This window comes from Lactuca saligna, chromosome 2, assembly GCF_052625555.1.
Source record: "Lactuca saligna cultivar CGN05327 chromosome 2, ASM5262555v1, whole genome shotgun sequence".
Lineage (NCBI taxonomy): Eukaryota > Viridiplantae > Streptophyta > Magnoliopsida > Asterales > Asteraceae > Lactuca > Lactuca saligna.
Window position 1 is genome coordinate 151,389,824 of NC_136418.1, and position 25,097 is coordinate 151,414,920.

At 34.9% G+C, this 25,097-nt stretch overlaps 4 protein-coding genes across 7 annotated transcripts; all 4 read right to left on the reverse strand.

Annotated features, from left to right (window-relative positions):
* Positions 1–5,159: 5,159 nt before the first annotated feature.
* On the reverse strand, positions 5,160–8,270 carry GEX3 (gamete-expressed 3). Of its 4 annotated transcripts, none has more exons than XM_078980769.1 (9): positions 8,116–8,270; positions 7,940–8,028; positions 7,441–7,628; positions 7,034–7,366; positions 6,400–6,955; positions 6,229–6,315; positions 6,125–6,157; positions 5,844–6,046; positions 5,160–5,753 (listed from the first exon to the last, which is right to left on the reverse strand). In XM_078980769.1, the coding sequence occupies exons 2-9, from the start codon at positions 8,010–8,012 to the stop codon at positions 5,265–5,267; spliced, it is 1,962 nt and encodes a 653-aa protein (XP_078836895.1). In that variant the 5' UTR covers positions 8,013–8,028; positions 8,116–8,270; the 3' UTR covers positions 5,160–5,264. The 4 variants fall into 4 exon arrangements, with proteins under 4 accessions (XP_078836895.1, XP_078836896.1, XP_078836894.1 ...); XM_078980770.1 differs by having other exon boundaries at positions 7,940–7,999; positions 8,116–8,265; XM_078980768.1 differs by lacking the exon at positions 8,116–8,270 and having other exon boundaries at positions 7,940–8,105.
* Positions 8,271–9,223: 953 nt separating this feature from the next.
* On the reverse strand, positions 9,224–12,009 carry LOC145032093 (putative isoprenylcysteine alpha-carbonyl methylesterase ICMEL2). Its single transcript, XM_078980772.1, has 11 exons — positions 11,621–12,009; positions 11,214–11,287; positions 11,025–11,094; positions 10,868–10,948; positions 10,714–10,788; positions 10,522–10,623; positions 10,305–10,442; positions 10,146–10,211; positions 9,846–9,989; positions 9,688–9,778; positions 9,224–9,609 (listed from the first exon to the last, which is right to left on the reverse strand). Exons 1-11 carry the CDS (start codon positions 11,806–11,808, stop codon positions 9,448–9,450), a joined length of 1,191 nt encoding a protein of 396 aa, XP_078836898.1. The 5' UTR covers positions 11,809–12,009; the 3' UTR covers positions 9,224–9,447.
* A 1,786-nt stretch (positions 12,010–13,795) lies between these two features.
* Positions 13,796–16,145, reverse strand: LOC145029214 (uncharacterized). Its single transcript, XM_078977816.1, has 8 exons — positions 15,835–16,145; positions 15,456–15,570; positions 15,159–15,376; positions 14,952–15,072; positions 14,778–14,862; positions 14,553–14,666; positions 14,425–14,464; positions 13,796–14,339 (listed from the first exon to the last, which is right to left on the reverse strand). The coding sequence occupies exons 1-8, from the start codon at positions 16,006–16,008 to the stop codon at positions 14,184–14,186; spliced, it is 1,023 nt and encodes a 340-aa protein (XP_078833942.1). The 5' UTR covers positions 16,009–16,145; the 3' UTR covers positions 13,796–14,183.
* Positions 16,146–18,693: 2,548 nt separating this feature from the next.
* PERK8 (Protein kinase superfamily protein) lies at positions 18,694–22,745 on the reverse strand. The gene is made up of 8 exons (XM_078980774.1): positions 20,907–22,745; positions 20,376–20,801; positions 20,201–20,287; positions 20,040–20,110; positions 19,811–19,887; positions 19,570–19,717; positions 19,316–19,477; positions 18,694–19,199 (listed from the first exon to the last, which is right to left on the reverse strand). The coding sequence occupies exons 1-8, from the start codon at positions 21,871–21,873 to the stop codon at positions 18,984–18,986; spliced, it is 2,154 nt and encodes a 717-aa protein (XP_078836900.1). The 5' UTR covers positions 21,874–22,745; the 3' UTR covers positions 18,694–18,983.
* Positions 22,746–25,097: the final 2,352 nt, after the last annotated feature.

Sequence of the window (25,097 nt, forward strand, 5' to 3'; positions counted from 1 at the left end):
AGACCGAATGGGAGGCCAACACCCAAATATGCTTAGCAATGTATTTGTTGTATGGTATGTGGTATGATGGGGGAACTCACTAACCTTCATGCTTACGATTTACAGTTTTGGTTTTAGATACTTCTTCTTCGAAAGGAAATGAGTCGGATGATCACAACGCATCACACCATTATTTCCGCATTATGAGATCTTTGGGAGTTGTACTATGGTATTACTTTTCTATGACATGTTTTGGTTATTTGAAATACTAGTTTTTGATTATGAAATGAGTTGACACTATTAATGTTTCGGACTATTGGTTTTTATAATTACTTATTTAAAAATGAAATTTTTGGTTATGAATTTTGGGATGTTACAAAAAGCTTATCGGTTATTTAACCCGGTGACACAAAAAATAATCGTGAGTCGAGATGTTATTTTTGACGAAACCAAAGGGTAGGATTGGACTAAAGAAGGAGAAACCAACAATGAAGAACCGGGCTCATTCATAATACCATGAGACTACCCAGAATGCGAGACAAGCAACAATCAAGGAAACGAGGTAAACAATGACCCAATTGAACCAATTGAATTGTATCATGAGATTAGAGAAGGAGCAGAAGTACAAGATAATGAACAACCAAGTCCGGTCAATAATAATGTTCAACAAGGAGCTGGAAACCAAATGTAACGCCCGTAGATTCAGGCTAGTCAATTTAGAGACAATAAGTGTCGAAAAAGACTTTTCGACAAAAGATTATTTAGAATAATTAATCTTAACCAAGTTGTAGAGTATGTCACAAGGTTTCTGTACATATAAAGAACGCTGAAATCCGAGTTATAACGAAGAAGTTATGGCTTGTCGAAGTTTCGCGACGGAACCGGTACGACATCGGGAAGAGTAAATAGTGAATTTACGATGGATGAATTTTTAGCCATAGCGATCTAAACGAAAGTCGTAGAATATGCTAAGCTAAGAGCATCGATAAAAAGAACGCCCAAATCTGACTTCGTATGAGGAAGTTATGATTTTTCGAAGTTTCAGATTAGCAGTATACAATCCAAAATTCGAATATTAGATCGAGCGGTTTTTAGCCAAAACGACCTAAACAAGAATCAAAGATCTCGTTAAGAGCAGCGTAACGAGAAAAAGATGGGCGAAAACGGACGCCGGATGAAGAAGTTATGAGAATTTAATGAACAAATCATGTCCCGGCTTGTTGATAATATAACTTTTAAAATAGAGTCAAAATTAGCCGACGAAGTCTAAACAAAAGTTGTAGAGTACGTTCCCACCTTTGCGTGGATATAAAGAACGTCGAAAACGGAGCTCGTACGTGAAAGTTACAAAATTTTAAAGTTGAGTGTTCATTTTACGAAGCCTGGTGAGGAGCTGGTGACGTGGCAGCATCTGGGCCACCCATCGCTGATGAAGAAACGCGCTTCGGATTCGGACACGTCTCCCTTCGCATTACACCCCGCGTACGAAGAAGTTACGCCCCGCATAACTTCGGTCTGATCCTTCCGAGATGAGTGCGAGACAGCTGGCTTCGGCTGGCATCCATATCCGAGGAGTACGTCCAGCGTAATCCGAGCAGCTCAAACACTATAAATACCATGCGAACCCCCTCAGAAATCTACACCTTTCTCCACACTTTCTCTCACTACTTTCTCTCTCTAAGGGTTTTAACCCTCCCTAAATTTTAGGTAAACCCCTTAGCTCCCGAGGGAAACCCCGAGGCTCCCGGAGTCCCGAGAAAAAGAGCCTTTCGGTTTCGAAATGCTGCTCCAATTAAGTTCCGGTTTTTGATAAAATTCGCTGTAGGTGTGCTACGCTTACACAATTTTTAATATAGCTTTCAAATAGTTATAGGAATGTTATTAGGTCCTTAAAATAATTATTTGGGCTATTATTATGATATATATTGAGTGTTATTAACGCTTATATAATAATAATAATAGTCAGGCTATTAATTTGTCGCAGTTATCGTTAGACTAAACCCTAGTGGTATTGATACTAGGTTTTATCGAAGGAAAATTGTTTTGAGAGTATCGAAACGTTGTCCGAGTGCTAAGTCACCACCTTTCAGGTGAGTGCATAGTCCCTTTCATGAACATGATTTTAATACAAGTATCGGTTGAAGTATTGAATATATGTTTATATGTGAATTATTTGATGTTGCCTGAGATACTTGTTAAAGAACACACCTGATTATATATGTTGATTTAGGATAAAGAGTAAACCTTAATTAATTATGAGGAATATTGGGTAGTGTTTTCTTACGAGAACGAGTGAATTATACTCAGAGAATAAAACCTTAGTCTATGTCATTGATCCGGGAGTATGGATTAGACATAGTCATTGTCCCTAGTCCGAGAGTATGGATTAGGCATAATCATTTATCATTAATCCGAGAGTATGGATTAGTCATTCGTCCCTAGTCTGAGAGTATGGATTAGGTAAAGTCGTTCATTTCTGATCCGAGAGTATGGATTAGGTAAAACGACTAATCTTAGGTCCAAGAGTATCGATAGTCTCGTTGTGAGGATCGACGGGGTGGGATAAGAGTTGTTTATATATATGGTGAAATTATATATTTTGAGTTTTAAACTATATATATGGTATAACATTGTGGGATTGAAATCCCTATGTACTCACCAGGTTTCCCAACCTGATCCACTCAATTTATTTATATCACAGGTGTTGATATGAAATCACATTACACTAAGAGATTAAGGAGATATAAATCACTAGTGATAATGAATGTAAGTTCTGTTTATGCTTATGTTTCTGTATTGACGATGACATCCCAAATGTTTTAAAATGAATAAAAAAATACTTTTCTTCGGAAGTGCTTTGATAACGTATTTATCATGTTTTACTGGGAACAAGTTCCGCAACATTTTTATGAAAAGAAGTACTCAGATTTTTATAAAGCATAAACAAAATCGGTATTTTCTGGCCGTGAAAAATAGGGATGTCACACCAAAGACCCTAGAGAACAAGAGTACCTCCAAGACAATTTCAAGATTATGAGCTTAATCTTGAAAATCTCGAAGAACTTCTTCATACAACCAATGACGAACCAGTATCGATTGAAGAAGCGAAGAAAGAACCAGAGTGGGTTAAAGCCACGAATGCGGAAATTAATTCAATAAACAAGATTAATACTTGGACTCTCGTGAACAAGCCTATGAGGGTGAAGCCAGTTGGACTTAAGAGGGTGTTCAAATTGAAGAAAAATGCAGACAACACCATTAATAAATACAAGGTAAGATTAGTTGCTAAAGGTTATGTGCAACAACCCGATATTGATTTTCAAGAAGTATTTGCTCCGGTATTTCGAATCGAAACCATCCAATTTCTTATAGCCTTAGCTGCAACTCATGGGTGGGAGCTTCACCACTTAGATGTTAAAACGACATTCTTACATGGAGAATTGAAGGAAATCGTTTACGTAGCGCAACCGGAAGGCTATATAAAGAAAGACAACGAACATAAAGTATATCGAGTTACAAAAGCATTGTATGGCCTAAGACAAGCACATCGAGCATGGAACACGAAGCATGACGGGATTTTGAAGAGTATGAAATTTCAAAAGTGCATGAAATAAACCATCGGTGTACCGGAAAAGTGAAGGATCTAACTTGCTAATTTTAGCAATTTATGTTGATTTATTTGTCATATGTACAAATTTGAGCATGATCAAGAGGTTCAAATTAGAGATGTCTAAGAATTTTGAGATGTCAGATCTTAGAAGATTGACTTATTACCTTGGCATTGAAGTTAAGCAAGAGTAATCGGAGATTACTATAAACCAAGAAGCATATGCTCAACCGATTCTAAAAGAAGCTGGTTTACATGATTGCAATCCGACCCATATTCCAATGGAGTCGGGAAATAAATTGTCAAAGGTTGAAGATACAAACATTAGAGGGTCAATATGGTAATTTTGGGGCTGAAAACGATAATAAATGGCTATTTTAACAATTATGTTACCGTTCTTTTTCATCAAATCCCGAGTCAAAAGGTAAAAACCGGTCAGACCACAAATTAAATCCATTCTCCACGGTCCATATTTTTCCCAAAAGACAAAATTACCCTTCATTGTATATCTATTTACTTTCTTGTAATCTGAATGTACTTGTAACTCCATTGATAAGAAAATCAAAAAAAAAAAAATACAATATTATCTCATCTTAACAGAATAAAGAACGAAGAAAAATAAAGATTGTATTCAACTGAGCTTCAATGCTCAACTTTATAAACTCTTGTAGTTGATACATGTTTACTACTGTTTTACAAAACTTGTAATTTAATTTTCGTTTTCTAAAACGAGGTAAAAAAACTATTATTTTAAATGACAATATGGTAATTGCAATCATCCTTGGATGTAAAAAGAGGTAAATGCATGAAAAAGCATTGTACTTTCTGTTTTCTTTTCCTTATTATAGTGTTGTACTTTCATTTTTTCTTATCATAACATTGTACTCTTAAATTGTACATTAGGGCATTGTACTCTTATCATTATAGAAATAGTAATTTTTTTTTTTGAACGGAAAAATAAAATATAAAAGAAACCAGCAAGGGGATGCACCAAGTACATTAAGAGAATAAGGAAAAAAAAAAGCTAAACAATTAATTTAGCATCAACATCACTGAACAGGTGCAGCAACCTCAAGGGCAAACGAGTCAAACTTATACCAAATTATAAGAATGGCATATCTAACTACTTTCACAAAAGACCATCAGCAGCAACTCCTTTCATCAAGGGTAAATAAGTCAGAAAAGAGACCAAGTTTAGAATGGCTTATATAACTTCATCCACCAAAAAAACCACCAACATCAACATCCAAAAGACTAAGCAACACCACATTGATGAAAAAAGCATGGCCCCATTAAAGAAGTGAGCAGTATCAAAGACTTCATGTCTTCTCATATCATCAACACTTAAACCTCAAATAGTTAACATGTTATTATAAGTGGTAAAACATTGACATACGTGATCAATGAATCATGGAAGGAAATATGAAGATGAGCATGTTAAGCATTGTACTTCCAAGTTATTCCTTATTAGGCATTATGCTTTATGCAATATTGGTAACCTAAGAGATGCACAATTATGAAATATCAAGATGACATGGATTTAACCTAGGAAAGTTTACACAATAACAACGGGTGATGAAAAATGAAAAACTTATAATACTTGCCATTCCCCAATGATTCTTGAAAAACACACACACAAATTCAAGAAACACAGAATGATAATGATCTCTTTACAGACTTACTTCCTACTTCTTAAAGATAATGGTCTCCTTCGCATACTCCCACCACCACTTGGCAAATCTCTCTGGTTATCTCCCTCATCAAGAATCTTCACTTGTGTTTGAACAATGTTGAAAGCCTCATCATCACTAAAACTTTCTTTCTCCATAGAACCCTTACTCTTCAATTCTCCTTCCTCAACTTCATTATCATCATCATCGCTATCATCCTCCAAAGAACTGTTACTAATGGTCGCCACACTTTCTTTCCTTCTTCCACTTTTAAAAGACAAGCTCCCGGATTTCTTATCAGAGAGTGGAATTAGGGATTTTGATTCTTGGGTTGTCGTATCTTTTCCTAAACTGTAAGTGGTGGAAAGCTTCCTCTCTATGTCTTCTCTTTCTCTCACCAAATCCCCGAGTTGTTCAATCTCTTCGTTCGATGCTACTTTTTTCTGAAGCTCGGTTATTGTCCGATCAAACACTTTCTTTTGAATCCGAAGCGATTTCTGCAAAATATGCGACATATTGTTGGATAATTCAAGGGTTACAAAATGGAAAGAGATGTGTATATATAATATGATAATAATCCAGCTTACTCTTTTTTCAAGGAACTTGGCAAGATCTTGGTTTTTAACCTTCTTTTTCATCCAAAATATGCAACAAAATTGTACCAGGCCTACTAGTACTATCATTAGGATTGTTTCAAAGAAGAGAAATAATATAATTGCTTTCTCATTGCCTGTGTAGAGTGTAACATGCTTGGTTTCCATCATCGAACATCTTATTGCATGCTTCTCATCTGTTGAAAATTGAAATATAAAGTTTATATACAAAACAGGATTCCATCTGATTATAACAAAAGTTATTAGATCATTACGTGTGCTAAAGCATGGAAATGGGTTCCCAGTATCTGCATCAAATAGAAACATCAACTTGTAAATCTCAATCGTACTAATTCGACATGACGAGAAAAAAAAATACCTGAAATAGAAAGAAAAGCAAGAAGTACACTTTCATCAACAAGGAAATGCCTCAGATCACTCTCGTAGAATAAGTATGACACTGAACCTATTTCGATTAATTTAAAAAAAAGTCAAAATTATGTAACTTTCAATGGTAAGTTGATGCAAATGACATAGGAAACCAGATCACCAGGATAGCTTGCATTCCAATACACAGATCCTGTTGTAGGAACAAGCAGCTTGAAATCGGCATTCAATGGCGTCCCTGCTGAAACATAAGTGTATTCACCAATGATTTGGCTAATCTTTCCCTCGAATTTTCTCTGAGATATATAAACCGCATATCCAGAGCAATCAAGAACCGGATTAACTACCATCACTGTATCATTGACATATATTCTTTGCATCCATATAACAGTTTTCTCTGGGAATTTCTTAAGAATCCCAGATGGTGAAATTGAATACAGAAACCCATCCAATGAACCAATAGATATCCAACCATGGATATCAACAACTGGATCAGGGTCTTGTGTGCTTAATGGCCCTATATTTTGCGTCCATACAACGGTTCCAGTTCCAGCGTCTAAACCAAGAACAATGGCTCTATCTGCTACAGTGACATACACTTTCCCATTGTTTCCAGCTGTAACTGTTAAATTCTTCCCAAATGAGCTAAGATTCTTAATCCACTTGAAATGAGGACTACGAATTGACACTGCATACAGTTCCCCTTGATTATTCCACACCTGTAATTGTAAAAACCTCAGAATTTAAGAATTCAAGAGAGAAAAACGAAAGAAGGAGAAGTTGGAAACTTGGCATACATAAATGTTAGCATCACAAGAATCGATGACAGGGGCTGAATCAAAAAAGCAGTCTGTGAAGTTTTTCCAACAACCTTGGCGATACTTCTTTGATTGAGTAATTATAGGTCCAGTACTCCACCTTAGTTTCCCATCGTAACTGTAAGCAAAGAGTCCCGTTCTTTTTATAGTCACAAGTACACAAAAACTGGTTATGCTTATTGAGAGCCCAATAATCTCATTCATCCCTTCTACACCTGTTTCTGGACCCAAAAACACTTGCGTAGCATTTTTAGAAATTTGGGTTTTTGTAGTATCGACTCTTAGAACTCTGTTCCCTGCAACCAAATACACCTGCCAATAGAAAAACAGTCGTAAACCAGTTTTTATTTGAGGTCCTATAAATCAAGAGTTTGATAGATGCATACTATCTTTCTTGAAGCTCCAAGAACTGGCGTTATACCAAGATTGCATGTGTAATTCAGAGGTATCATCCTGGAAATGGAGCCGGTGTTATGGAAAATCATCAAGTTCTTTTCCAGACATGCGTAAATCTTCTGATCATCGCCAATCAAAGGGTTTGATAGCCTGAGTGATTTAGTTGGTCGATATTTATCTAAAACACATCATATAACTGTTAAAACAAAAAGAAAAAGCATGTATCTGCAAATGTAAATTTCGTGAGTACTTTATCAATGCTGTAATCTACATTTTATTCTGATCAATGTTGATATGAAGCTCTTCGAATTATACACAAAAGCATAAGTTTACCACATCAAAGAACAGCCAATAGTCAGCCCAAATTTCAATTTAGAATCTGGATATGATCGTAAAATGCTAGCTTCTTTCTTAACAGAGATCGAAACACCAAAAATAGCAGAGGACACTAAGAATTAATGTAAGATTACTTTGATACTGAAAACAAACCTGATATAAAGTGTTGATACGACGGGAGATTAAGAAAACCAGACTCCGAGGCAGCAGAAACTAATCGGAACATGAACAGTGTAAGAATACTGAAAAATTCAATAGTAAGAGACATGGTTGAGTAAAAAATCGAAAAGGTTCAAGGGTTTTCGTAGGAGAGTGAAGGTAATTCATACTCGAGGATTTCAAATGTAGTAACGGTTATTAAACCGTCGCCGGACCAGTGTTCCTGCCGATCCACCTGAGTGGACGGTCAACTGTGGAGGCTAATTCGTCTCGTGGTTAAAAAAAAAAAAAACACCGCAATGTCTCGAAATGAGGCCTACTACGTAGACTATATTGACCAATGTGGCCCACTTTGTAAAAAAAAAAAAACCATTGATTTTTCTTATATAAAAAGGGAAAATGCAAAAAAAAAAAAAAAAAAAAACTTGGTATGACTTTACTCGGTTAATATATGATGACATGAAACTTTTTTGTTAAATCTTTTTCACACTAAACCCCGTTGTTATTACTCGAATTGGGTTGAATCGTCTGATGTCCTTTAACATAAATAACCTATGCCAAAAATCAATATAAAAATATGAATGCAACCAAAACTGTTCAGCTCTATTTACTTTCTTGTTCTATTTCTTTTGAAGTTGATGAATTTTTGTTAGTAAATACTTATGAATGCTGATGGGAGGCGGCCATAGAACAACAACCATCAAACAAACACATCAAATTACCGGTTAGTGACCTTGAACTTGAACTTTTGGTAAAACCCTAAAGTTACAAGTTCATTAGAAGTTTAAATGAAACAAAAAAGAGCAAGAAAAAAGACAAGTTTAAACAAATCTCATAAGTTTGTTTTAAGATTTAGATAAAAATTAAGCATAAAGCCCAAATAGCCACTATTTTTTAGCCCTTCCTGCAAATGGGCCATATGGCTACAAAATGGGCTAGGATTAGTCCAATATTAGGGTTTTAGGATAATATCCTTATATACGTTGTATAAGGGCTTTGGCGCCTTATTCATGATTCCTTTGTTAGGAAATCTAATCTTTATTATTATTTTAAATGCTTCCAACTTATAACCAATAATAAGGGGTCAACTGATGCTAGATAATAACCATAATGTTCACTTCTTTCTGTTTTGTGCGACCTTAGCACGATCAATAGAAAAGCTGGGAGGGATGTCAATTATTATGTTAATGCTTGTACGTAGTTTTTTTTTAGCAACTATGTAGTTTTAGGATCGAAATCAAAGACCCAAAACTCTCTCTATATACATAGACCTCAATATATTTGTAAACCTTATTGTGGAATTAATAAACCCTTTTATTTTTACAAGTAATTATGTGTAGGCAAACCTTCATAGTCTTCAAATGGACTACAAGAGATCAAACAACACTAACTTTACAATACCAAACAACAATCAATCTACTTACAACATTCCAAACTGTAACTTTAAATGCCTGCTGTGGTTTGTTTAATTATAAGTTTTAAGAATATAGCAACTTCCTCCCTCAAAAGGGGCTGAACATGGAAGCCAACATCAACATGGGTTCTGGACAAAGGCGTTTTCTTGGAGGTGCTGTAGCAACCTTAGCAAGTGCATCAGCATCACCACCATGTATGTAATCAACAATGTAATCAAATACCTCATCTTTACCCCCTCTTAGAGCATTCTGTCACAGATTGATCAGTTGGAAGTATTAATCTCAAAAAGTATAGTTAGTTTGAATTAACAGTTAACATCAACTTACTTGAACAAATAAATCTGTATGGCTTTTCCCATTGCATAGTTTCAACTCAGCACTCACACCAACTCTCTTTAGACTCTCTACAAAACTTATACTGCAAAAAAATCATATAGTATATAAATTTCAACATATCCAAATAGTAAATGTATGGGAAATCAAACCTTGCATATGCTGGTATCGAATAATCTGCAGTTCCATGGAAAAGAATAACATGGGGAAATATAGAAACAGCATTCACAACACTTGAATCTTCAATCAAGATTTCAGGAGAAAAACGTTTCAAAGATTCCTCCCCCTCCATGATACTATTAATTAATCACCAAAATATATCAATTAAAAAAGCATTTCGGGTTAAAATTAAAATATATATATATATATATATATATATATATATATATATATATATATATATATATATATATATATATATATATATATATATATATATATACTATTAATACCTTAAAAGTATAGAGCGGTGGAAGCCTCGACTATCAAAATGTTCAACTAGACTTGGTAGGTTGTAGCTGCATGAGTTGCAAGAAATTATAAGCTTAAAGATTGATGTAATTTCTCATTTTAAAGAAAAGAAATAAATAAAATAAGACGGATGTTTTTACACTCCAGATAAACCAAAATAAGCTTTGATCTGAGAGACACTCCAAGAGATGGTCTCTCCTTTGGATTCCTTAATGGCCTGCTGAAAGAGTACACAAGAAGATATATGGGCACCAGCAGATTGTCCCATTACATAAATCCTGTTAATTAAACAAGCCTGATGTCAGCATATATATATTTATATAATGTCATACCAATTTTCAATAAATATTAGCTCACCTATTTGGATCACCTCCATATTCAGCAATGTTTTTACACACAAAAGATATTCCTTGAGAAATATCTTCAACCATATCACTGATTGTACCCTGAGGATAGTTCCTACATGCAAAACAAATTATTTCTGTTTTAATCATATTTTATTTCTTGAATCTCAAGTCTTGAGAATATGAATTTGATCAGTCAAATCACCTGTAGTCAAGAGATGCAACTATGATATCCCTTTCAGCTAACGGAAGAGCGAAAAGGGCACCCAATCCTTTATATCTACATAACAGAAAAAAGTTATTTGGATCATCAAACACAGTGATGATAATGGACACATGAAGTTTGAGTGTTTGCTTACCCTATCATCCATGCTCCACCAGTCACAAAGATAATGACAGGTTTCGGGCCATCTTTATCTTTTGGTAAGAATAGATCCAATCTGGGAAATAATCAAACTAAATGCATAAACAAACATAATGTGGCATCTAAATTGTGAATCAACATGGCAACATTACCTATTTCTAGGCTGATCACCATAAACCACACTTCTACGGATATGGGTTGAGAGGCAAAATTGATATGCAACTGTAAGATTAAAAGTTAAAATGCTTTTGATATTTCAAGATTGAGGTTATAGTATGTATGAAAAAACTTGATACGAGAGGGAAAAAAGCTGGCAAAAAGTAACCGATCACAAAACAAACCTTTGAGCAAGCCAGGTGATATCAGCGATGTGTAAACCAAGAGGGAAATAGCCCTCGTCTTATTTCGGCCTACCCTGATTAAAAAAAATAATAAAAATTTGAAATTAAAGCGCCACAGTTCAATGTAAGAATTGCTAGATTTTTTAATTCTAAACCCATTAAGAAACATCTGAAAGTTCCTCCAGAATGTTATGTTACAGTCTGTATGATCGCAATAACGGTATTCAACTGGAGCAACTCGATTTTTTTCTATTAACATTTCTCGCAATAACAGTTTGTATATACAAATTTATGTAAAGAATCAATGAAACGCGGAAAGCTTCTCAAGTTATGTGGAAAACTTGTTCTGCAAACGATTTGAAGTCAAATGATATATAGTACGGAGAATTATTAAAAAAGAATTGTACCCGAGATAGCTGATGAGGGTAAAAATAAGACCAATTATTAAATAAGTTTCAGTAGCAGCATCTATCAAATCGAGACGGAAGGATTCTGATCGAGGTAGGCACTGATCAGAATTTATCACCGGCGAAACATTACTGGAGTTTCTCCGTCTCATGCCACTGCCAAAGGTAGGGGTGTTGGTTGTCTTCATGTCTTCAGCGAAGCTTCGAAGCCTGCATCAACCAATTCCCGGCGTTTTTTTTTTTTTTTTGAATAAATGGATAAATTCAAAAATAGCAAGGATGTAAAAATGATATCAGGATAAAAACTAAAAGAAAATCTTTAGGGAATCCAATTTATAATCCCTGTATAGATAAATGGATTATTTCTAGTGATGTTTGTATAATCCTGTCATTTTTACATAAATTTTAGTTTAAAAATAGATGTAGGTCCGTTATATATCCCAACTAATTGCCTATTGTGGATTCATGATCATTTAAACGTGTATTATATTTCGTTGTTGGTTGCTCATATTGTTTTTAATAATTTAGACGTTTATATGTTAAAAAACGTGTATTGGGTTTGTTAAGGAAAAGCTTATCAAGACAAATGTTGAGTTTTGTTGTTTTAAATTATTTTATTTATTTACTGATTATTATTATTTTATTTATTTAATTACTCCATTAATTAAATGGAAAAAATTAGCCATAAATTTGAGATGTTACAATTACGGGATTACCTACCATTAGGATGATTTCGTGCCCAAAATCGCAATGTCCAAGAACAAGTGATATCTTTTTTTCATTTCCGACCCCGTCTTCAAAAATTCGATCTTGTCGAATGCTTCCACTTCACAAATACCAAGTCAATGATCTTCCTTCTTAGCTTCTTGGTTTTCTTATCCATGATGACTTCTCCTTCTTCAATTAAACACTTGCCCTCATCCACTCAAATCTCTTGGATATGTAGTAGTTCCACTTTGTCTCCAAATCTTATCCTCAAATAACACACATGGAACACATTATGTATTCATTCCAAATCCGTTGTTAACTCGAGCTAGTAAGTTTGCTTCCTGACACACACCAATACGTTTGACCCAATGTATCATGGGTTTAACTTTCCCTTTTTTTTCAAAATGAATTACTCCTCTCCAAGGTGACACTTTGAGCAAAACTTGATCACCTACTTCAAAAATCATCGTGAATTAGGCTCAACCCTATAAACACCTTTTCACCCGCTTGTAACCAACATGATGGGGATATCCACTTCTTTCCATATAAAACTTCATATGGAGCCATCTTGATAGTTGAGTGATAACTATTATTATATGAGAACTCTATTAAGGGTAAATGTTTGTCTAAGCTACCTGTAAACTCCAAAACACAAGCGCTCAACATATCTTCGAATGTCTGAATTGTTGTCTCACTCTGCTCGTCGACTTGTGGATGGTACACGGTACTTAGGCACAATTTTCGTGTCACCAATTCTTTCAACTCTAAAGATGCCAAGAGCTTTAGCAATTGGTGTTATCCCTTTTGCCAAATCAATGCGAAACTTCACTTGACAAGCAAGTAGTAATCCGGACAAGTCTTCCAAAAAGACTTTTAGGTATTCTTTAACAACTTCAATATATTCCTTAGAAACTTTCTCCTTTGTTGCATCCACCACATATGCCAAATATGCTTGACATCCCTTCATCAAACATTTACAAATCTTCATCATATTCATTAGTGCTTTAGGCGCCCTTATTCTATCTACATAAATGGGGATTTGCTTCCCCTAGGTTGCATTTGTTCTGACCATCTTCTTTCGGAAATAGGATCTTGACTTTGAATTTTGAAATTCCACTTAGGATCTTGACTTCGAATTTTGAAAGCTCATCCATGCCGATAATAACATCAAACTCTTCGAGCTTCACAGAAATAAGGTTGACTTTGAACTCAACCCCACTGTATTCTAATGTGACATCAGGGTATTCTTTTTTAACCAAAAATATTTTTCACATTTGTTATTTCAACCGCCAAACTCTTTTCTAGCATGCATGAAGGAACTTGTAACTTATAGTAATTCAAAATTTAATAATATCATAATTAACAAAAACAAAATATCATAACAAATAAATAAATCATAAAATGACATGTATATTCATCAACAAAAAGTTATAAACCCATACAAGTTACTATATGTCTTGATTTCAAGGCACATGGAATTGTGTGGATCATTTTTAGTTGTCAATCGCATTCCATCACATTAGCTCTTTTGCATCATGCTCCTCTCACTACTAGATTTTAAATATACAAACACATTGTTGACTTTCAAAGTCATATCCCTGAATAAGTGCTGCAGCTTCAATTTCTTAACATACTTTTCATTACAGCACAAAAACACCATAATCCAAAAATTCAAGAGAATTAACAAGATACCATCTCCTACTCAAACAAATGGATCCAAATTGCAAAATCACCAACATACAAATCAAAAATACGATCAAGGTTAGGTTAAACTAACAAGATTCGGATATTTGTCTCGAAAAATCCTTGATGAAAATCTTATTCTACTATTCTCCAATGTTTCCTTTAATGATGATCATTGCCTAAACCACCATTTTTGTATTGTAGATAAGGGAGTGTATAAAAATGGAGCATATTTATGGATAAGAGGAGTGGCTATCTTCCCAACTTTAGTCCACACACTTTGATGGTAACCAGCAGTCACAGGTGCATGATACATCAGCTTCAACAACTGCAAACCCAAAAATATATGCAAAAATTAAATTAATATCACAAAACATGTCACATAATCTAAGAATTAGAACCATCAAACTAACCTGCCAATACATAAAAGTTTGTATAATGTTACGCTGCCACCTACATTTGAATATCAAAGATTTTAGAAAAAGCAGCTCACATAAAGATTTATTTTAACTGATTAATTCTAGATAAATTAGATACTCACGATAAAAGAGAGATAATCAAAAGGAATCCGATTCCAATCTCAGCTTGTGAAGACAATATGCTAAGTGTTGTGGTGTTTGATTCTGCCCAAACACAAACATCTTCCAAGTACTTCCTGTTGAAAATGGAAAGAAACTATGAAGATGAATACACATAACAATGACTCAAATGGGCAATTATGATGACCATAAAAGAAGAGTGGGGATATCATATCATATCATATAACCTGTACAAGGGTGCTTGACTGAAATTATATCTGAGGAATTTTGCAGAATGTTCTAAGGCACGGCATAAGATGGGAAGCAAAGCAACTGTCATATCATTCAACATTGTAACAAAAGTCAGATGCAAAGTTTAAAGAAATTTAGAGCATATAAATGAATGTATAAGTAACACTAACATTTAAGTTGAAGATTTGAGGAGACAAATGTGAGGCAGTAAATGAAGTAGATAAAATCTTTGGTTGCAATTACTGACTGAAGCCACACTTGGACTGCCTGCAAATTCCATGCCCTTGGTTTCTGCAAACGATAAGGAATACCAGCATCATGAAATGACAACCATACAAAAGTTCAATGATGATGAAATTAAAGTCATTATTACTCACCCCATATAGACAGTAGAGGGAATACAAAGAAGAACATAGAGTGCCCATAAATGAGAGGCGATATGCCCTATTAGAAAGACTTGCAGGTATGAACGGGAACATAGCAAGCACAACCACTGCAATCACCCAAGCATTGACAGAAAACTGTATTGTTTGTCTATCCCAACGCAATGGAGTTGAATTCATAGTCGATGCTCGTGTTGCTTGTGTAGTTGATCCTACAAAGTTCAATACCCCAAGGGGTTGAAGAGTAATGATGCAATTCATATCAAATAAATGTGAAGGAAGATAATCTACCTGAGTTCTGAGATGGTCTGCATTCTCTTGTAGATGATGATGATTGTGGAGGTGATGATCTTGTAGGCTGAGAAGTATTTTGGATTGTCATCGGCTCCACTACAAAATCAGGGTCCTGATAGCGATATAGATTCCAAGTGCAATTAGGAAATGAAACATAAATGCTAAATATAAGTTTACATAAAAGAATGAACAGAAGATTCTATATTAACAATTGCAAATAAAACCAAACGTCGAATTTTAAGATCAAAAGATGGTTCAATGTCAAGCTATTCAGTTAATCAAAATACACAAATCAATCAGATTAAAACACGATGAAGATTGGAAAAATTAGGAGCGAATTGAGAAACGAGGGAGGAAGTGAAAGATGGGTACGGACAATGTAACGCTGGTAGAATTTACGTTTGTAGTGGGTGATAACATCGGAGCGACAAGCCATGTGAGGAGGGATGAGAATATTCGACCAATAATCGGCCCATTTAGGGTCGTTTTCGTAGTCATAGGCCGTTGCCGCTATCTTTTTCATCTTCCGTGGATCTTGTTCTTCTCCCATTATACCTACACTCTTCACTCTTCAATTTGATCGATGCTTATCTTTATTAAGAAATTCAGCAACCACGACGGAGTTGTGATGATAGTGATACCGCACGATCGGGTAAATAACAAAACACCCCCCCTAGGTTTTCAGCTATTCACTCTCCAAAGTCCAAACCATTATTGTTGTCCTTTTACAACCAATTATATGATATGTCTATTTTAACCCTTCATGAATTTTTGTTTACTCAAAAAGATCTTTAAGTTATAGTTTTCAGTTATAATTATAGACAAAAAAAATGGGTTCAACGTCTCTATCACCAGCTGTTGTAACTCTTTCCCGAGTTTTAGCAAAGAAAAGAAAAGAAAGTAAGGAGAAAAAAGAATAGAAAGAAAAATAAAAGAAATTTGTATTTTGTGTGTCCGAGTTAGGAAGAAGCGATCCTAACCTTCCACGATGTACGTGGTGCACTCTGGTTCTTCATAAATACAATCCTAACCTTCCACGATGCACTAGAACCTTGCAAAATGCGCTTGAGGTGAGGAGAATGCATTGGTTCTCCTAAAGGTGCACTCTTGATGTAAAGATCCTCTCTTGGTGCACAGGTGCTCCAAGTGACTCTTCATAAATGCATTGCATGCATGAAGAATGTGCATCATTCATGGTCAAGGGCACTCTAGGTGTTTGGAAGGTGGTCATGCACATCACTTCAATGTTGAAAATTCTAGAAGCAGTTGCATGGTGTCATGTGATTGACTGACATCTATTTAGACCTATGAATAGATGAATATGGCCTATCAGGGTTTCATGTCTTATTCCTAGTCTATAAACATGGGCTAATAGTTAGGATTTATGATGGTCTTTTGTGTAATCTTCTGATAGTCTTTACGAGGTTTTGGTTTGTATTGATTGTATAGTCGCTCTGTTTGAGCTCACAAAAAAGTATAATATCTCATGTCGTGTAGACGTATGTCTCATTCACCAAACCACATTAAATAGTGTGCATGTGTGTGTCTGTGATTCTGCATGCTTTCTTGTTTACTTCCTACGGTGACTATGACTTTTCAAAACCAGATATCTAAAAATTCGAATATCCGAAATTTCATATAGTTGATTTTTGGTTTCATATTTTGTATCCGAAATTTTGGATACGGATTCAGATACCAAAATTGGATATCCGAAAATTTGAAATTTTAATCAAAATTTAAAGACATACAAAAATTTTAAATTAAAAAGACATATTTTTAAATTAAAAAGGCATATGAAGTAATATATGTATTTAATCAAGGGTGTTATGAATATTTTTTTAGTTACTAACATTCATATCATAAGACATTTGTGATTAAAATAACAAATAGTGTATAAACTAAAAATCAAAATTTCCGGATATCGAATATTTGGGTTATCCGAAAAATCTGAAAAACACTATCCAATTCTGATTCCGAAAAATAGGATATCTGATTTTTCGGATACTTTGGATTCAGAATTTCGAAATTTCGGATATGGATATTTTTGAACACCCCTAACGGTGACCATACCCGATGGTCTTATAGTTGCTTCCCTTTCTTAAAAAAAAATCATATAATTGTAATTTTTAGTTCTCATCATATATATATATATATATATATATATATATATATATATATATATATATATATATATATATATATATATATATATATATATATATATATATATATATATATATATATATATAAAGTTTACCCACCGATTCTCCGGTTCTTGCAATCGTTTCCCTTCTTACAGATTCAACTTTTTTCGTCTTTCTTATAAAATTGTCTTCAATGTTGATGATTTTAGTGTTATCAAGTCATTTAGTATGGTCAGGATTAACTCGGGAGCTCAATTTTTGCTACATTGTGAACTTAGGAGGTTCCTAGATGTGTGATTGCATAAGTTGATTTGATCTCAAGGACACCGGGTGTGAGAACAATGCCTCAGGTGGAGTTTGAAAGGCGTGGGGATAGCGTCTTGACCAAAACCAAAACGATATCCATAGGTAACATGTAGTATATTTGTTTGTTAGTTTCTTGCCAAAATCAACTGACATGTTTGTTCCGATTTTTCCAGTCAAGTTTCAACATAAATATTAATTGTCTTTGTTCTATACATACTTTCCAATACCTATAAGTGTATTGGTTTTGGTTTTACATACTTTATTTTTTTCCCTTTATGTTTGTTGCAAATTTGTTGTCTTGAAGAACATACAACGATAACATGTATTCGGTTATTTGAATCTTGGATTTTTCCTGAAATCAAGATTGAATTTTTTGGGATTAATTTCATGTAACCTTTTGGCTATAGGGTTGAAATTACATGTTTTGGAATGTGTTTTGAAAACGATCTAAAAAATATCCAAATTCAGTTTGATAATCATTGCCATGTTTTTCTTACAGTCCTTTAAAGATACAAACATCTTGAAAACAAATTTAAAGATCCAGAAGATGGTATTAATGTGGTGTGCGCATAATGGTGATGGAGGAGAGTATTATTAAATTTGGGAAACCAAATGTTACAATTGTCATTGTCTTGTATAATATTAAGTATTTATTCGTAAATTTACTTGACTACCTTACATGACGGTTATGATGAATAACAGTAATTATTTAATTACAATGGTTGATTGTAGGCAGTCGAATTTGATGTTAGGGAAACAGAAACACCAAAACAAAGGATCACAAATACACATTGAAAGAGAAGTATAACAAGAAAAGATTCTTACATTGTTAGATCGATCACATGGACAACAAAATTTACTTACATGGAAAAATTGGCACAAGATTTCCCTCCCATGAAGAATGAACAAGATAGCAACCACCATGTCAATTTTCTATACACCAAACGGGCCAACAGTGTAGTGTAAGAGAATCACACAAACAAACAGCTCTGTGATCACATACATACATACTATCTTAATAATATATCTTTACTTGGTAGATAGAGAATTAGAAAAGAATGTGTTGTGTTAATTATCAAAACATGTGTCGTGATCCTTCACTCTTCCAACTGGTCTGAGAATTATTATTAAAATATTCAGAACTGTAGTCTTGACTACCAAACGCCATTCTTTGGAATAATCTAATTTGTGCAGACTGTTCTCGCGAATCAAAGATTTCACTCTGCCCTGGTTTCATCCCGTTTGACAGATCCGTTGTGAACTCGACAATCGAGTCCAAAGCTCTCACCACCTGCACCACTCATGATATTAGGGTTAGGGTTAGGGTTTCCAAATTTTCATTTTTAGGGATTTCACTAATATATTCATGAAATAAATACCAGAATCAAGCATGGATGCGATGATTACCTGACTCATTCGTGGCCTTTTTGGGGCTAAATGGCGTATACAGGCTGCAGCTGCTTCAATCATCCGAAACATTTCAACCTGCACATAGTTTTTTTCTAGCCTCGGATCTACCAGTTCTTCAAAATCCTCATGTTCAAGTGCCTGATTCAGCAATGGTCGAGCCTGAAACCACACATGATGAAGAAGAAAGATTCATTTAAGGAAAAATTTTAATTTTTCTGGGTCAAAGAGTGGCGAGTGAGTCATAAACCTACCCATTCAACCAGGCTCTCATCCCCCAGTGGCTGAGACCCGTCCACAGGTTTACGCCCAGTGATTAGTTCCAACAGCACCACCCCGAATGAGAAAACATCAGACTTTTCAGTCAACTTCCCGCTTGAAGCATATTCAGGAGCCATATATCTGAAATTTTTCAAAAAATAAATTTAACAAAACAAAACAGGACATTATAACGTCCAAAAAAAAATGGATATAGTCATATAGTCATTGAGTTACCCAAAGGTTCCCATGACACGAGTTGTGACATGCGTATTAGTATCCATGGCTAACTTTGCAAGCCCAAAATCTGCCACCTGAGTAAGTGCCAATCACACAAATATAAATATGCATTTCAAAAATACTTAAAATCACTCTAGATTTGCAAGCAAACCATTGTTGTTGATTGCAGAAAAAAGAAAACTACAATACATCTTGCAAACAATGGTTGGAAAGGTTAATAAGATACCTGGGCATCAAAGTTGTCATCCAACAGAATATTTGATGATTTGATATCCCTGTGTATGATCCTCGGATGACCTGATAGATATACAACAAAAACATACCATCTTATACAATATACAAAATAAATAAATAAATAAATAAATAATATTGAGAATGTGGACTTACAATCTTCATGCAAGTAAGCCAAACCACGGGCTGCACCAGCGGCAACTCGAATTCGGGTGGACCACTCCATAACCGGTCTGTCTGGGCCTACAAAGCAAAGGGAGGAGATTTATAATTAAAAAAATGAAAAAGAAAAAAAAAAAAAATGGAATGGATTACAGAATTGAAAAGTTACCATGAAGATGGAAATGAAGGGTGTCGTTTGAGACAAACTGATAAACAAGTAGTCTTTGATGCTCAGAAATACAATAACCAACAAGGGACACTAAATGACGATGATGAACACGGCTAATGATTTCAACTTCTGCTCTGAATTCACGTTCTCCTTGTCCACCACCAATTTTCAGCTGTTTAACAGCAACTTCTCTCCCATCTGTTAACAACCCCTTGTAAACACACCCAAATCCACCTTCACCTAAAATATTGCTTCCTGAAAACCCATCTGTAGCCTCTGATAATTCTTCATAGGTAAACCATGCCCTCGAGTTTCCTACACCACCACCCTCCGGTGAGTACATGGAAATAGAATTACTCCCCACCCCTGAAGGGCTTCCACCCAATCGGTTATGAGCAGATTGTTGGGAACTCAGAAACTGAACATCTGTAAGTAAAAAAAAAAAGATAAAAACAATATTAATGAAGCCAACTAACGCAATAAAGGCATACCAGATGTAATAAATGGTTGTGTAGTATAATAAATAATCACCTGATTTTTGGGAGGAAGCAGAGGGTGAAGGCATAATGTAGTTACCAGTGGGGCGTCCACCACGTTTCTTTTGTCTTTTTTTGAACCACACAGCCATTATGAAGAGACTGAGTGTGACAAATGTCACAGCAACACCAATTGCCACTGCGCCACCTGTTCTTGGTCCTCCACGGGAACCACCACCGGATGTACCATTGTTTGTGGTGGTGTTTGTTGCTCTTGCGGTTGGTTTCTCTGTGGGTGGGGGTAATTGGGATTCAGGTGGGGTTCCGAATGCGGGAGTGGAGGAGTTGGTTGGGATTGGGGTTGATGATGGAGGAGGTGATGATGTTGAAGATGGAGGGGTGATGGAGGTGTTTGAGGGTGGAGCGGGTGGACGTGGTGCGGGGATTTCAGGTGGATTTGCATGTGGTGGGGGAGGAGAGGCGGAGAGGGGTGGTGGTGATGGAACGTTTTCTGGAGGTGGTGGAGAAGGAGAAACTGGTGCAGGTGGAGATGGAGAGGGGGGAGAGGCTGTGTCGTCAGGTTGGTTTGGAGGAGGATGGGAAGTTGTTGGTTCTGGTGGAGGAGATGCATCTGATGGTGGTGGAGGAGATAAATCTGGAGGAGGTGGTGAGTTTGCAGGTGGAGTGGCGGTGACAGGAGGTGGTAGTGGTGGAGGAGTAGTTGCGGGGGATTCTGGTGGTGGTGTTGCAGGTGGAGATGGAGGTGGAGAAGCAGGTAGTTCCGGTGGTGGTGGTGGTGGTGGTAATGCATCTGGTGGAGGCGATGCATCTGGTGTAGATGGAGGCGGTGGACTGGCGACTGGTAGTGGAGGCAATTGAAGAGGTGGAGCTGAAGGGATGGCAGGAGGTGGTGATCCGGTGGCCTGATCAGGCTGAGAAACAGGGGAAACAGGCAAAGGGTTTGAAGCAACAGGAGGAACCGATGAGGGAGAAGAACCTGGAGAAGGTGATGTCGAAGCCATTGAAATAAGATCAACTTCTCTTACCAACAAAATGCTTAATTTAAATCCAAAATTCCCATCGATAATGTCACAATGTAGCAGGAAACGCCAATCGTTAAATCTCAAGAACCCTAGAAATCTTTGATTTATAGAGTCTAATTATAAATCCAGTAGAGGTTTCTCTGATGTAACGAAACCCCAAATCACTCAGTACAGATATCTCACCCAAATCTCAAAATTCAAGATCTAGGCAAGAACACCAAGAAAAATTCCAAACTGAAGATTCAGTAATCAGTAACAAAAAGTCAAAACATTTCACCGAACACCTACTACGCAATTCTATAATGTAATCAGATCCCAATCTCAAAACTCAAGATTTTGGCAATAACACCATGAAATAACTCAAATCAACCCAAAACCCAGAGTTCCAACGAGTATTCAAACGGCCAAAATCTAGATTCAAATGCAATGCAGCACAAAATCAAGTACGATATAGAGTAGACAACGAAAAACCCTAAAAAATTCTGCTTTAAAGCGATAACAAAAATCTTTTATCTCTTGCTATAATTTACCTAACCTTCTCCTTCAACCTACAGTCAAAAGACTGGGACCTTGATCATTCAAGTGGAGTTTCTGAATTTTCGTTAAGATCTTTGCTTTAGAGAAGATGGTAGGGCTGGTGTTGGTGTTGGTGTAGGCCTAGATTTGTGCAAGGTTAACGTGGGAGCGACTTTGAAGAAGTATTGAAACTGTTGATAGTGAGATTGAAGGTGATCGACATCGTAGAAGGGAAGTCAAAGCAAACATCATGAAGGGCATGTATTTGTGGTCTGTCATGTCATGTGATTGATTGCAACCACGATTTCATATACGACCGAATGAAGTCACGAACAGGGATAACATTTCATCATTCTATACATTACTTTATTCAATCTTCCATTTTTGTGCTTTTTTATTTATTTTTATTTATCGATTTTTGTTTGTATCAAACACAACGCACAAACCATAAATTGAAAAAACTTCCTTAGGCATTGTATTAATTATCATGAAAAAAAAAAAAAAAAAAGATTAACTTCCGATTTAAATCTTTAAAACTATACTTTTCAGATAATTCCAAAATAAAAATGATACATTTTAGGCTAAAACAATAGTTTTTTTTTTAATAACTATTATAAATATCTTGTTAGTGAATAACCGAAACACTATCAAAAGAATACATTCATTTAATAAGCTAATAGGCAATAAGCAAAAAACAATGAGAGATATGTTTAATAAAATCAACTTATTTAATTTATTTCTATTACAATAAGCTGATTTTTAAAGATTTATATACAAACACTTAAACTTAATTTATTGTGGTGGGAATAAACAATAAATATCATTTTTTTCCTATCCAAATACCATTTTAAATGAAAACATTGATTTATAGAGTTATTTTATTAATATTAACTATTTTATCAACAAATTAATATCTAATTATTTTAAGACGACATGCATTAATAATAATGAATTACCCGGACTTATTCCAAGGCACTTCTCCGACTGGTTTGTTAAACAAATCGTAATAAAATATTTAAAAATAAACAATTTGACAATATATTAATTAAATTATAATATTAACGTAATTGAAGTGTAATGTTGAGGCTATATTGAATAATTCATCATGTTAGTTGAGATCTCCAGCTATAAAATGCCTCTTCACACTCTTTCTTTACTCCTCGTTTATGCAACATGTCTTTTTTGCCATTTCAATTACTTAGCTGGAACATTTTATTCTTGGTTTGCTTATTTTATAAAAATTATAATACTCCGTATATGTTAATTTATACGAGATCTGAAGAGTTGTTTGGATGTATATTTTTATAACATCTCGGTTCATATAAGTCATTTATCAAATCCAAATAAAAGTTTTTCACAATGTTTTGAAAACCGGATCGGAGACCGAACCGGTCGTCTTATTGGTTCGATGGTTAAGATGGTCCAACCGGTTGGACCGGTCTCAAAAACCGGATGATGTCATAATTATATTTAATTATATAAAAAATACAAAAAATGAAAAAAAAAAAAAAAAAAATTCCGGTTTTGCCGGTTCAACTGGTTTTCACTGGTTCAAATGAATACCGGTTATTTGGCATTTAAGAACCGGATCTGGACAAGTTCCCGGTTGAACTGGTCGAACCGGTCGGTCCGGTCCGGTTTTCAAAACATGGGTTTTTCATTAAGTTGAACTTTATGAAGAATTTTGTATAAATATTATATGTGTAAGAACATTTAATTATAATTGTCAATTTATGTGAATACTTTCTTGAAATAAAGTATAAGTTATGAAAATTTGTTTAATTTATAATAGGCTAAAGTTCAGGGGGCTTTCATAAAATGGTATATAGGGGTTAAGTTTTAGAACTTTGGTCATGTTATATGTAAGAAGTAAGAACATTTAAAAATATATGTTAATTAAGACGAGATTTGAAGGTGTTGTTTGGATGTATATTTTTATAACATCTCGGTTCATATAAGTCATTTATCAAATCCAAATAAAAGTTTGTCATTAGTTTGAACTTTATGAAGAATTTTGTATAAAATATAAATGTTATATGTGTAAGAACATTTAATTATAATTGTCAACTTATGTGAACACTGTCTTGACATAAAAGTATAAGTTGTGAACATTTGTTTAATTATAATGTAAGGTAGTATATTGTAATAAGGCTAAAGTTCAGGGTGCTTTTCACAAAGGGTATATAGGGGTTAAGTTTTAGAACTTTGGTCATGTTTTGATTGATTTCAGTTCGTGCGACTGCGAGTGTGTGTTCATGAGCCGTGAAAGGAAAAGGAGTAACCGAGTAAACAAATATTTGCATGATAAATTGGATAAAACTTGGATATCTAATGATGGATCAATTGCATAATAAAAGTAAATATCCAATAGATAAAAATAAAAATTAATGTTTAATTGGATCGGTTGACCAAGATTAAAATTGAATAATTTTAATTTCCTAATATTAATCTTATTTCTAAAATTGGTAAAACATTTTTTCTTATTCTTAATATTTAAATTCATATGTATTTTAGTTTTGTGCAGATAAAGTTCTGTGGGCTAGAGATTGAAGAAGATTTGGGCTGCTGTGGAATGAATCTGGGCTTATCTTGTTGCTGGGCTGAAAGGATCTAAGCTTAGCATGTGCTGGGCTGGAGCAGAAAGGCTTAAGCTGGAGTAGACCAACACAAAAGAACCGGTCTCAAAC